A 14,219-nucleotide genomic window follows, 5' to 3' on the forward strand; every position below is an offset into this window, starting at 1 on the left:
CATTGGAAATATTTTTGCAGCAATGTTGTCTCAAGAGTCTGCATTTCATTTCATATTCCGTGTCTGCTTGGTGATTCTTAAGACATATTTTACGTGGAGATTGAAATCTGTTACGTGGTTTGAAATATCATTTGCTTTTACAAATGGCACCATGACATTAATTGATTCTGGCCCTGGCCTCCATCCCTCCCTCCAGCCCTGTTAGCAGTCTAACCACCAGCTCAGAAATGTCAGAAGACCTAGACCATCAAGAAATCCAATTGGCCCTGCAGGCTGCCAAGATGGCCGCTAGGAACAAGATCCGCTCACGCTTCCACAGCAGCAGTGACCTCATCCATCGCCTCTTTGTTTGTATATCAGGTAAAGAACAAGAAGGAAAAGTTGCCCGCCCTTTCCCTGCTCACGTTGTCTCTCTTTCTGTCTCTGAATCTCATGCCCACTGTGTCTACCCGTCACAAACAGGTGTGGCCGACCAGCTGCAGACCAACTATGCTAGTGACCTGCGCAGCATCCTCAAGACGCTGTTTGAAGTCATGGCAACCAAGTGTGAGGAGGGGGACAATGACAAGCAGAAGAAAGGTGGGGGACAGATTTCTCACCTTGTTGTGACTTATACAGTACATCTCTTATGGATGGTTTGACTGTTGGCTACGGGGAGGACTAACATTGGCCTCATATAACGTTATCTTCTTCACTGGCATCCAGCAGCTCCTAGCCTGCGCAGTGCTGTGCTGGAGGACTGTGCTCTGTGTCAGGAGACCATTTCCTCCTCTGAGCTGGCAGCCAAGGCCCGGGAGGGTCAGTTCGAAGGTCAGCAAATCTACTGTTTGCACACATATAGAAAACAGGGGATAGGTTGTAATGTCAGAACTGTACTCTTGCCCTTCAATTTACCACCAGACATACAGTGACACTTGGCTACTATTAACTAGACAGTTTTATTTGAATGCTGATGTTGATAGGAGACATGCCAACAACCCTTGGACATTTTGGTTGGTTAATATCATCCTGTAGTTGGCATAAGCTTTACACATTAGCTATCATCAACCACTTTAGAATAACATGGTAGGACTCTGGACTCTGGAGATTGAAGCCCACAACAGTTCCAGACAGTGTTGGGCTGTGTTTCCTATCACCATAACAACTGAACATTATAGCTAGCTAGCTAACAGTTGACCAAACAAACCAGGCTTGGGTAGGGGGGGGGGGGGTATACAGATGGAAGTTCATATGGGTTGGAGGAACGTTCACTGTTGTTGTCTTTGTTGTCCCCAGATCCTCCAGACTGGGTCCCAGACGAAGCCTGTAGCTCTTGTATCACCTGCAAGGCCCCTTTCACAGTCATCCGCAGGAAGCACCACTGTAGGAGCTGTGGAAAGGTACACGGCATGCTCTCCTCCACCACCCTCATGACTGATTTGAACCTAAGACAAATATACATTGTATTGCTCCTCTATTGACAGTAGAAGGTTGATAAAAAGCCACATTGGTGTATTATAGATTGTGAAACAGACGACACATATGACATGGTATCAACTCTGTGCCTGTCACCGTGTCATTTCAGATCTTCTGTTCCCGCTGCTCCTCCCATTCGGCACCCCTCCCCCGCTATGGCCAAGTGAAGCCGGTCAGGGTGTGCACACATTGCTACATGTTTCACGTCACGCCGTTCTACAGTGACAAGTCTGGCATCTGACCCCCAGATATGAATACCGAAAAGCACACAATACGCCTCTGCGAGCTCATGGCATAGGATCGGATCGATCCAAGGAGGTGTACAAAGCAACCTTCCCGCCCTCCCCAACCCTACTAATACAACTTCTACTGCTCGGGTACGCCTTAATGGTCGTCCTTATTTCCCCTGCTGAGCCAGGCTTCGGAAAAACAAAGGCTGTAATGGATGGAAGACAAAAGAAATTATGATGTGCAGGCACACAGATTACAACTGGGCCCTTTTCTTTTGATTCAGAGATGCTGCGGCTTAAAAGGGAACCTATAAGCACACGCACGCACGCACACACACACACACACACACACACACACACACACACACACACACACAAATTTTTCACAAATGCCTGCCTGCCTACAGAAGAAGTACATCAAAGGAAGTAGCAGGCAATGAAAGATGTTCAACTGACACATTGTGCTGCAAACTGCGACAGATGACTGCTGCAAAGTAGGGAGAGCAGGCCATCGATGGATCATCTGTTTTTGTTTTACTTTCTGCGTATACAAAAGGCCTTGTGACATGTTTTCTTATGTGATAGCGGGCTTCCCACATTTGTGCCAGAGTTCCCATGGGACTCTGATTACTCAAAAGAATGTAAGTCACGATAGCCATGTAAATAAGGATAATTTTGTCTATAATAACTACACTCTGCCATTGCATATTTGTTGTTTATGGGAAGTGGAAAGTAATCTGCATCAGTCTCAGCAAAGCAAAAATTATTACAAAAAAAAGGAAAAACATCCCATATAGCTTTCATATTGCAATGATTTGTTTACTCTTTTAATGGCAATGAATGTGTAATACTGTATAATTTGATGAAATGAGGTCTTAATTCTAAGAAGATTGTCAAAATAGCCTTTTAATGATTATATGGGCTGTGCCCATTGTTGCACCATGGCATGTTTTATAGTTCTCTCTCTAGTGACTCCACTGCACACACCTGGGTGAAAGGGATTCCATTACTTATCACTGTCAGCAGGTCTTGGAGGCCACCTAGTGGAGTTTGTTTTCCACACTGCACAGACATCAGCATCAACATGTGTGCACTATGCTTTGAACGAGGCCTTCTCAGGTACAGGCCAATTCAGTTTTTCTCCTATTTCCCTGTCCTGATTGTGCAATACAGCGACTACTAATTACAACAGTCCCACATATTTTAGTAGAGGCAAACGTGCTATTTATATAGTAGTTACGAGTTACTATAGGCCAGCTATTATTTCTTAGGCAAAAACCTGTGCAGATGTCATAGTGGTACTGTCAGCCTGGAACAGAGTGTCAGTACTTGTACTGTCGATTAATTTGCACCTAACTATCTTACATTGTTGACTCTGCTTCCAAGGTAAGGAATATTTTATAAAATATCTTCCACCTCTACTCCAGCCATGTATGTTATGGTTTACAGTTAGGGATGTCCCGGACCGGTACACTTTTTTCGCTTCCGATCCGATCCCTTAATTTCTGTGTTAGCCGATACCGAATACCGATACCAGTGTCGTGATCTTATGTTGTGTTTATAGCTATCTAGCTATATATCTCGTGTTGTGTTTAGCAGACTCCTCACTCAAATGTGCACTTGCAGTTTGGACTGAACTCCAAAGCAAACTCCACATGTCCCAACATATTATTTATCTGCCATAGTGTCAACCCCTTACCCCTGTGTCGGATTGATGGTTAGACTGGCATATTCACTGATACCCATATGACCCGATATGACAAATAAGGGCCGATCCGATTCCTGATACCGATACAGTATCGGGACATCTCTATTTACAGTATGTCCATTATAGTCTGATGTAAAGCTAAATCTCAGGCATTATACTGTCTAGTTCATGCCACTACTATTACAACAGTTTTATTTTCATCAAAATAATATAAACAGTTAAAAAAAAATCTTATTTAAAAAAAAAAACTAAACTAAATTTAAATAAATCATGTATAAAAGCTATAACTACTTTTTTGTACCAAAAAAATAAGGAAAAAAGACAAGAGGAATCATGCAGAAATTAAAGGGCAAGATATCCTATTATAGAGCTTGGTCTTATTTTGTAAAGCAATTACATTTCAATAACGAGCTGTAACATATTTGAAAAACAGAAATGATGTTATCTAGTTTTAAATGCAATGTATATTAAATAACTTTTTCCTGTTTCAAAAATGTTCATTGTGGCTGATGCTAGAACATCTCGTCTTTTTCACATGTATGTTATTATTTTTAACATTTGACTTTATTTATAAATAGGATAGTAGAGATTCAGCTGACGGCAGATAGTAATTATATAATGGCCCTTTCAAACTGAGCACGGCGGCAACACAGCATCACTTGTGTGTGTTCAGGATTAAGAGGTTAAGAGACTGGAGCACTGAAGTTATTGTACAAGTTTAATAGTTCATTATTGAACATTTGCCGTATCCGTTTGTCTGACTTTATACTGTAGGTTCTTTGCCAAGTTTAGTGTCATGTACATATAGCACACACATTTTACAGTACACAATAGGGGACCACTTCCTGACAGCATACAGAATTTGACAGGCCTATAATATAGACCCATATGCATTATACTGAAGGCGGAACACATACTTAACAACAACATTAACCATCTATGATCACATCCTCCACGGGTTTTTTTTCTTATCTTTTTTTTAACGAGACTGGCCCTTCTCTTGACCTTAATAGTTGCCCACTCTGACTTTGTTTTCAAATCGTTAGCCCATGCCGGCCAGGAGAGGGCGCCCGCATCCGACTGCAGTCACTTTAAGTTAAATTCGGGTGACGTGCATAAGGTGACGTGAGGTTAGCAGTCACTGGACTTCAATGACTTCAACAACAAACCATGCTCCAGGGCAGGCCACATGGCTGCACATGACTCAAGCCTAGGTAACGTAACGTTTGGCTGGACCTGGTCGCCGCATCATGTGAAATACCGATGAAGAATAGCTGAAAATAAATGACACAATGAAATACATTAGCTCATTATTATCCCAGTGTTGGTGGACGTTTGGCGTCGGCGAGGGATCAGCGTGGATGTCTCTGCTGCACTGAAGCTATCAGGTAAATTACTCTCCTGAGATTAAAATACATAAATAGAGCAAGAAGAGGAAATCTAAATACCTACAGGCTACAGACAAGACAGAGGTAGGAATGGATCATATGTGACATGCGTCTCACCCACGACCCACCCACGCAGCTGTTGACTTGTGGCTGATTTGGATGATTGTACCATGCACTTCCCACTGGGTGGCAGCATTTACAAACTGCATGCGGTTTATTGTCTGCTGAGTAAACAAATCATACTAGTAGTAGGCTAATAGTAATCAAACTGATTTATTCAAACACGGGCGCATAGTTTACCAGTGACTGAGGACTGAGGTAGTCTAGTAACGGGCGCTGTTTCTCCTTTACTTGCCGATGGGTTCTCTTCTCTCTCCACGCCACTGAGCAACTTCCACTGAAATTAATTACGGGGGCGGGGCTATAGATAGATAGATCTTTATTTGTCATTGCAACGTGTACAACGAAATTAAAAGGGCCAACCAATCAGTGCATTATATCACAAAAACAACATACTGTACAAGCTAAAACAAAACACTATCGCTCCGGTTCAGTCTATCCTTTTAATACACTATGGTTCTCTCAGATTGCCAGTAAGGAACAGTGGACCCCAGCTGGGCCCAAATTGTATTTGAAAATATTTGTGCCAGGGATGACAGAAGGTTTTAAACAAATTAATAATAGTAATTAATAATGATAATAATAAACCTGACCCCCCTTCCCCCCGGTTTCTCTCCCGGTTTAGGTGTTTGCCTCGGCACTCGGCAGACTCCCTGTGGGTCCCCGGACCCCACTTTGAGAACCAGGGGCATAGCGCAGATAAGTAAGCTTGGGACCGAGCCGAGGCTAGAGGCATAGAGGGATTTAGCGAGAGAGAAGGAGTTAACGTGATGATGATATATGTGTCCAGACTGGCAGCTGATTGGTCAAAAGTTGAGGGTTGGGATGGACAAGTCGCTCTGCAGTGCGTTACTGTAAAAGTCACTGCATGAAGTTGACTCACAGTGGACTGCTGCTGAGATCCTGACTTCTATTCCAATTAAGGAACGGATTTAGCGGGCACTCTTTATGTGTGCGTGTTTTCCTTTATATTTTCAGATGGAGATAGTTTGACATTTCTCCCGAATTCCGTTATTTCTTTGACCGAGAGTGCGCGTCTACTATTATTCCAGCCTCACCGCGGTCGAAGAAGTCTCGGCCACTGTCAGTTGATTCATGGACACTCTGCGGATTTCACACGAACACATTTCTGTGCAGAGGTTGATATGGTGATAGCTGCATTATTAAATATTCAGGTATGGTATTACAATGTTGTTGTTTTTAAACCCCTTGCAATTTAAATCTATTGCAGTTATTTGCGTGACTACACTAACAGGCTAGGAGTACTGTCGTTTACAGAAAGTAAAGCCTATTGGCATTTTGTTGAATAAACGAGATTAACTGTTTAGTTTTTCAGTGATTCAGCTAATATACACTAAAATATAGTATTGTCCTGTGAGGCTGTGATACAAACTGAATAAATAGGCTACCACTTTCAGTAATGGCTTACTACATTTTCCACTTAAGTTTTCTTATGCTATTTTATGACTTGGCTAATGTAAATTAATGTAATGCAAGTTAGTATGAACAATTTAATCATATGAGAGCACATAATACTTTTAAAATGCTGCTGCTATGTAGCTACAATTTACAGGGTGTTGATTGGACCATGTGTGTTTCAGATTTGGAGAACATGAAGTTGCCTTTGATCAGGATGGGAGTCCTGAAGATTGTGCTGCTCATCTTTGAAGCTGTTTTACTCACTAACTGTGCAAGAGGTGAGATACATTTTTGTGAGATTTTATTTCGTTATTTCCTTTTTTCCTTTTTTGCTGTGATTGCTATGCATATCGGTTATGCCCTGTCGTATCTGTACTACTGTACTATTAGTATTTGATTGTGTTCGATAGTTTTGTTTGTTTGTTTTTATTAACAACCCTAGCATCACTATTCTGGAGCTATCATTTGGCAAAATAAAATAAATAGCTGATCTACAAGCTCACAACACATCCCAATGCACTTAGTAGACCGGCAGCTAGTTTCAATGAAGATATTTGGTGTAGAGGGAAGGAGGGGAGGAGGGAGCGTGGTATAGAAACCTGGGGGACTCAAATTAACAAAGGGTTTGAGTGGTGCATTTGTGTTACTGAGCCCTACCCTACATCTTGGTACAGTATATCCCTCTACAAGAGGGAGAATGAAGTGAGCGGAAAGGACATGAAAGTGGAAACTAAAGCTAGCGGCTAGCCCCTGCCATTCTCAAAGCCCATATTTGTGGGGGAAAAGTGTTTTGCTTAACCTTGTGTCATTTTAGTGATGTGCATAGTATTGGGATACGTATCGCATCAAATCATTAGAAAGAAAAGTGTTTTGTACCCTCCCCTTTTTTTCTTCTCTCTAATTATTTGTTCGGCCCAAAATAAATTGTTTGTCATGAGTTGTCACCATCCGAGTTGGCTTTGTCTGAGGCTTAAATGTCTTTAAATAAATACTTTCTGAAACGTCTATGGGGAAAATGAATGGGAAATTCTCTTCCGGGCCGCTCGTCGGGGGCGGGACTGCGACGCTCTATACCAAACCCTACAATACTTTTTAGTATAAATGTAGTTGAAGGGCTGTGATTTGTTGTGTACCTGAAGAAAGTCTCAGCTGGATCCAACTTCTTCACACTGAGAAGCAAGAGAAGGCAACTTGAAATAAATAAATAGAGCCCAAAATCAACAATGGGGAAAGACTGAGAGAGGGCAAGCCGATGCATACTCCCACTGTGTGTGTGTGTGTGTGTGTGTGTGTGTGTGTGTGTGTGTGTGTGTGTGTGTGTGTGTGTGTGTGTGTGTGTGTGTGTGTGTGTGTGTGTGTTCATTAGTGCTAAGTCAAACAAACACATCCATCTTCCCAGGGTGAAGGAACACCAGTCACAGAATTACAGTCCAGCTCTCCTGGGATTGGCTAAGGGACATCCTCTCACGAAAAGTGTGTGTGTGTGTGTGTGTGTGTGTGTGTGTGTGTGTGTGTGTGTGTGTGTGTGTGTGTGTGTGTGTGTGTGTGTGTGTGTGTGTGTGTGTGTGTGTGTGTGTGTGTGTGTGTGTGTGTGTGTGTGTGTGTGTGTGTGTGTGTGTGTGTGTGTGTGTGTGTGTGTGTGTGTGTGTGTGTGTGTGTGTGTGTGTGTGTGTGTGTGTGTGTGTGTGTGTGTGTGTGTGTGTGTGAGCTGTGACCACTGGCCAGTCACAGTGCAATGTCTGTTGCCAGCAAATACTAGTTGACCTGTCGGATCATTCGTAATAATCATCAGGATGTTTTGTGTGAAGTCAAGTCATCCACCATTCTTAACTTTTTAACATGTGTCAGGCAATCCGGGTTAGGGTTAGGCTGTGACCAACTTACTTATGCCTATCGCCCAATCTTGGGCATAGGCCACGAACATGAGTTCTCCAGGCATCCCGGTCCTGGGCCATTCTCTCCAGCTGTCCCCGGTGACCAAGCCAAGGCAATATGTTCAAAAACAAATTGCATGCTTAATGGGAGAAATTTGTAATTCAGAGAGAATTTACCAGTGGAAACAAAACATGCTCTGCAGCCTCACTTCTTTCTATATATTTTGCTCAGCATGGCAGCAAAGTTAAGAGGCATCCCAATGGGCACAATACCTGCATGTTGTTATCAGGGCGTTTGGTAACGGGGCAGGTAGGGGACCGGCGGTGGTTTAGAAAGGGGGAGATTAGATCTATGGGCTTGCAGACGCACACAATGGCTCATTCACAGCACGGTCACCAAGCCTTCACAGTACGGATAAACCAAAAGTAAACAAGACGTGAAGGCTAAATAAGATTAGACAGGCAATTATGTATGTTTACTGATTAACAGATGTCAGGGAGAGGAGAAAACCAAGCAGGGAGTCCATCTGTGTTGAGAAAAAGGAGCACGCCTCATCGGCTGGATGATTTATCTTTGGGGATCTTCACAGACTTGGTTGCAGCACAAAAAAAGAAGCAGTATACAGTATGTTTTTCATATTTCCTCTCTGGAAGCGATTGGAGATAAACAGCTGAAACACAGACAGATACATAGTTGGCCGACAGCCCGTGTGAGATGGTTTTGAGTGATGTCTAGATTAGTCGGTCTATGAACAAGTCTGTATTATATTATATATGGACAATATTTTGGCAGGAAGTGATGATACAGCGGGGTCTGTGTTTATGATGCAATTGTATCAACTCTGCATTAATATTCTTTTGAAATCCAGTCAGTGGTTCTGATGAGAGACATGTGCTTTCCTGGAGAAGCAGAGGTTGAGACAGCAGTAAAACTGTCCCCATAAAATTTAACAGTGTATGATGACATCTTAGACAAATGCAAATTAAATTATACAAGATGATGTGGCCCTTCTGGCTTATGTGTGAAACAGTAGAAAACACATTTTCTGTGTTACTTTACAGCATTTATCAAATAAGTTCAACAAATGTTCTTCTGTTGAAGATAAGTTAGAGTGAATTAATGTTTTCAAGCCTGCTGCTGTTGCTCGTCAGATCAGCCAGATCCAAGTCTATCCATGCACGCATGCACGCACACACGCACGCACGCACGCACGCACGCACGCACACACACACACACACACACACATGTTCACACACCTTTCACAGAACTTGAGTTTCAGGACCAGGGACGTCGCTGACCATTGGTTGCCCTACTCGTAGGATATTTGTGCTGCACCCCTCCCGATAAGAGCACTGTGTTTCCTCATGCAGATCGGCTACTTTCGCCGTTTGCGAGGAGCACACACGGCCGCTCGTTATTATGCAGCGGAGCTGTGGAGAAAAATGTCATTATGAGGGACTGAGGGTCGGCTTGGCACATTTTGTTGCCCCCCCTCGGTGTGTTGCCCTACGCGCAGTGCGTATTGTGCGTATACCTTGCGACGGCACTGTTCAGGACATAACTATTGTTACGTATAACCCTCTCTGAAACCCCATGCCTGCTCCAAGCCAGCTCCCTTCCTCCCCCATCTGTTACCCCACAAGCTACCAGCAGCTGGGGGGGTGCGTAGTGATGTGTCCCAGCAGACCTTCTAATGTGGTGACAGACCCGGACTGCTGTGGTACACTAGCTATGGAATGCAGCGGGCAGGATATATGGACCTGCTGTGTGCTTTGCAGAGCTGCACTCAGGCCAGACGAGAAAGACTCAAGGTGTCTCTTGACCAGGGCTATGTATGTGTGTACGACATACAATTGACCACATTCACTCATGTCATTGTATTTTTATCACAATACTTGTACACTACACATGTATGAGCATGTGATGAATACAATCTCTTGAATCCTTTGTCATTGAAACCAAATTGAGATGTTTCTATTCATTTTTTTCTTCAGAACAGGCAGATACATTTACCAGTTGCAGCAGTACTGAATAAGTTGGGGGAAGGAAAGCTTAGTCTGTGACTTACATACGCAGCCGCTGTGTTGTCACTAACACGAGTCAGTTCAATTTTACGGTTTTAACACTAGGCACATGTGTACTCATCTACACCTTTTTTGAGCCATCTGGAGAAATTTAGAGCATACAAAACTGCTCTGCAAACCTTTTGGAAAATATACATTTTATAGGAGAGTTACATCATGGCTCCATAACAAGAAGGTACTATGAGATAAATTGTATGCCAAGGGCCTTTAAAATCACAAGGCCATTTGGCTCCCACACAATTTTCCATTTCCTTTAAACGTAATGAGGCTAGTTTCTCAGTAACCAAATACCCCAAAGTCCTCTTATTTTTTTAAATAGGGTCTGAACAGTAAGAAGGTAAAACACGGTAGTGTTTTGGCACATGGGTCCATCTAGAGAAGATGGGGGAGAGTGGACAGATGAGGAGAGAAAGACAGAGGCATAGGCTTAGAAAAAAAGACCGGTACACATTCATATTGTGTCTATTTTTACACTCTCTAATCGACACTCATCCCAGGGTTGAAGTACTTTCATACTTACTGCCAATACCTGGCATCCCTACTTTGTAAAAAAGCTTCATTTTCTTTATTTCCATTGGCAAAACATTCCTTCATGTTTACCGTAAGAAAAAGAAAAGTCACCACGTGATATCTTTGTAGTCGGCAATGTATGAAATGAGGCTTATTGTGGTTAAATATTTTAGCTGAATTTAGTTGAATTGTATAAGGAAACCAGTTAGAATTTGGTTTTGCTAATGAAAACACAAATATACGACGTGCGGTGCATTCATTTTACTGTTTACTGTACTCAACTCTTTACTGTGTGTCTTGATACAGCACCTCAGAGTGCAGCTTTGTGTAGCTATTGTGTCCCAAACCAATTTATGACCAGACAAACTACAAGTTCTGCCTGCCGTCCCCCCCTTACACATGTACCAACCTCTCTTATCCGTGCCTCTCTTTGCATTTCCTCTCCGTTTATTACCAGTGTAAAGTCGAGGGAAGTGAATTAAGTTAATGTGCTGTCGTTAAAGCAAGGCATAATCTGACCTTTACCCCCACCCAGCCTTTCCATGCTCTCCATAACCCCCCCTATTTACTGAGTCTGGGTCCATTTGCAGAGAACAATGGACGGATTATTATGTGCTGTGGTCCCCCAGGTTGGACATGGCAGCAGTAATTAATTTTAAACACTCCTCATCCCCGTAGACGGGGCTTATTTGCCGTCTATTAGAGTACACTGTGGACGAGGGACTGACGGCATGCCATTTAGAAGTGCGTGAGAAGAAGTTAAGAGAGAATGAGCCTGTGGCACGCATTGTGTGTGTGTGTGTGTGTGTGTGTGTGTGTGTGTGTGTGTGTTATTAAGCATGGTGAAATTGCTCTATGAAAAGCCAAGGAGCAGAAGGCAATTTGAAAACCTCAGAGGTATACCAGCAGCTATTCTCTCCCAACTAAATCTCCATTACAGCCAGGTGGAAATAATATTCCCAGTTTCTGTTATCCTGATGGAGACCGTACAGTACATCGTTGTGGCGGTCTGTGGTGGCGTTGCCACCGCAGACTGCCAACAGTACACACTGGTCCCCATCTCTCACCTCACTGCAGCACCCTAGTGACCCCGCCAAATCTGTGAAAGTTAGAGGAAACGTTTTGAGAGAGGAATGTGTCAAACCTCACTCCTCGGAGGGGAAAGAAAGGAAAGGGTTGCACAGAGGAGGGGAGCTGTGATAAGCAGCCATAATGAAGGTCAGCGGGTGTTTACTTTAGCAGGGTCATATAATCCCTGTGAGTAACCCTCCCTCATTGACTGACTTTTAATGGACACTTCAATTAGCATTCATATGGGATTTCAAGGGGGGGGGGGGACGTGGTCTGTCTCGTGGTATTCTCAGCTGTATGTTAATGCTCTGATGCGATAGCATTTTTTGGAAAAACTGAGTGAATAATATGAAGGTCTCGCTGTATACAATGCTCGTTAGTTTGTTTGGCCAGTTGGCTGTGGATGTGGTTTCACAGACCACACACACTCTTCCTGTTGGCAGAATGGAGTCAGGTTCAGTTAAATAGAATTCCTTTTGCCCCCGTTAACCTTCACAAAACCCATGGAACTCCTTACAAAGTGCCACGGAGCTGTCAGCCTGTCACCATTCAAATGATAATTGACCTCTCTGTTCGGTTTGCACAATTGACCAAGCATAGGAAAGAACAACCTATTCTTTCTGAACTGACTGTGTTTTCAAACATTTGGTTCCCGTCTAATTCTAAAAAAAAATCTTTAGATACTCCATGGTCTTCCAAGTTGTTGCTGATGTGATGTTTGAAGCTGCCAAGGCCAGGGGCTGCTGTGTTACACCCTTGGCCAGAGAGAAGGGTCTTTAGCCATTGGAAAAGAGCCTGTATATAGGTGGGGGTAAGGGGGCCGCCCTTTTGGAACCTTACAAGTGACCTTACAATAACATTTCAGTTCCACAGTGGGAAGTGTTTGTCTTGCACAACCCTTCTTTCTCAGCCTCCTTCTTCTCTCTGCTCCCACCCCTAGTAGTAGTTTTTTTTTCTCTCTCTCTCTTTTTCTTTCAAGGAGTGAAGCCCCCTCCCCCCCACCACCACCATTCCCCCTGTCGCTTTGTGTTCTGCAGCTGTTCACTCAGTCACTTAGTGAGTGAAATGATGAGAATCTCATGGTTCCCCTCTCTAACCCCCTCAACAGGAGAAGCCAGGCCTGTTATCCTGTACATTTTAACATGTGGATTTATGCGTGGACATGGGGTCTGCAGACAGGGCAGATATCATGGCTCCCACCCTCTCTCTCTCTCTCTCTCTCTCTCTCTCTCTCTCTTTCTCTCTCTCTCTCTCTCTCTCTCTCTCTCTCTCTGCTCGTTCCCTCATTCTTTTCTCTCCCACATTGCTTTCCATCCAGATTAGTTCTTCTTGCTGCATGTCTCTTACATCAAGGATAGCTGCAAAGACAACACTTTTACAGTACAGAGAAATAAATAAGAAATAAATTCAAAGCAAGGCAGTGTTTATTTAAGGTGCACTGCAGTTCCCACCGGGTGTCTCGGCACCATGCACACCTTACATTCAAACAAAACAAATCAATAACAATATAATAAATACAATAAAACAAGATAGAACAGATAATGCAATATATATATCTTTTTAAATCAATGTTATTCAAAGAGTATGACATCATATGCAAGTTTCACAGAAAGAAAATACAACTCTTTGTTTTTTACATTTTCTCCCACAACTCCTTTCCCAATCCTCCCCACCCACCCACCCACCCACCGATAACTGCAATATTACTCATACAAATGAAAAATCACACCCATGTGAAGTGAGGCCGGGCGCTCTTATCATCGTACATCATCATCATGACGTAAAATAGACACTATGGGCTATATCTTGCGCCACCCCTTAACCCTTATCCCTAAACTTATTTGCCATTTTTTACTATTTAAAAAAACCTTTTATTTTAATTTTTTATTCCACGATTTTGTAACCCATTTTTTTCACCTCTGTGTCTATTATCTAATGTGATCCTGGGCTCTACACACCCTCCGCCAACCTAGTCCCCATATATATGCAACCAGAATTAGCAACCAATAAACAACAAATATTATCCCAACTTGACCAAACTAAACAAATAAGTAGCCTTAAGGATAAGGGTGGCGCAAGATGGAGCCCTATGGCTATTTGCTCAGACACCATGACGTAAAATTCTCCATTCATTGTCAATGGGAATTTAATGTTTGTGAACATACACTAAAAGCTATATAGGAGGGGCTAGCTCCCCTCAGAAATCAGTAGAGGTGTGAGTAGAGGTTATCATACATACAGTATGCACATTATGCATACAGTAGTTACACACAGACAAAACATCTGTTTTCTCTCCCTGCACTTGATGTTAGACTTGTTTGGACTTCACAGGTTAGGGCAAGTCTTTTCATTGTGATGT

At 43.0% G+C, this 14,219-nt stretch overlaps 2 protein-coding genes across 6 annotated transcripts in view; both read left to right on the forward strand.

The window, feature by feature from the left end:
• Nucleotides 1-3,887, forward strand: part of zfyve28 (zinc finger, FYVE domain containing 28) — a 30,764-nt gene extending 26,877 nt beyond the window's left edge. For 2 of the 3 annotated variants that reach the window (XM_080783152.1, XM_080783154.1), the window contains 5 exons: nt 197-360; nt 463-579; nt 706-810; nt 1,276-1,379; nt 1,565-3,887. In XM_080783152.1, coding sequence (XP_080639278.1) covers nt 197-360; nt 463-579; nt 706-810; nt 1,276-1,379; nt 1,565-1,696 — 622 coding nt within the window. In that variant the 3' untranslated portion in view covers nt 1,697-3,887. The remainder of the gene's footprint in view (nt 1-196; nt 361-462; nt 580-705; nt 811-1,275; nt 1,380-1,564) is intronic. The other variant, XM_080783153.1, reaches the window with a different exon arrangement.
• Nucleotides 3,888-5,714: 1,827 nt separating this feature from the next.
• The window catches only part of LOC308328916 (fibroblast growth factor receptor-like 1), a 31,529-nt gene continuing 23,024 nt past the window's right edge, over nt 5,715-14,219 (forward strand). For 2 of the 3 annotated variants that reach the window (XM_080783035.1, XM_080783034.1), the window contains exons 1-2: nt 5,716-6,076; nt 6,503-6,598. Coding sequence is in view for 2 of the 3 variants with exons in the window: in XM_080783034.1 (XP_080639160.1) it covers nt 6,514-6,598 (85 nt within the window). In the remaining variant the exon portion in view is untranslated. Of the gene's footprint in view, nt 6,077-6,502; nt 6,599-14,219 lie in introns of all 3 variants that reach the window. The other variant, XM_080783036.1, reaches the window with a different exon arrangement.

Source organism: Protomyctophum bolini (genome assembly GCF_963924005.1).
Source record: "Protomyctophum bolini genome assembly, chromosome: 15".
Classification (NCBI taxonomy): domain Eukaryota; kingdom Metazoa; phylum Chordata; class Actinopteri; order Myctophiformes; family Myctophidae; genus Protomyctophum; species Protomyctophum bolini.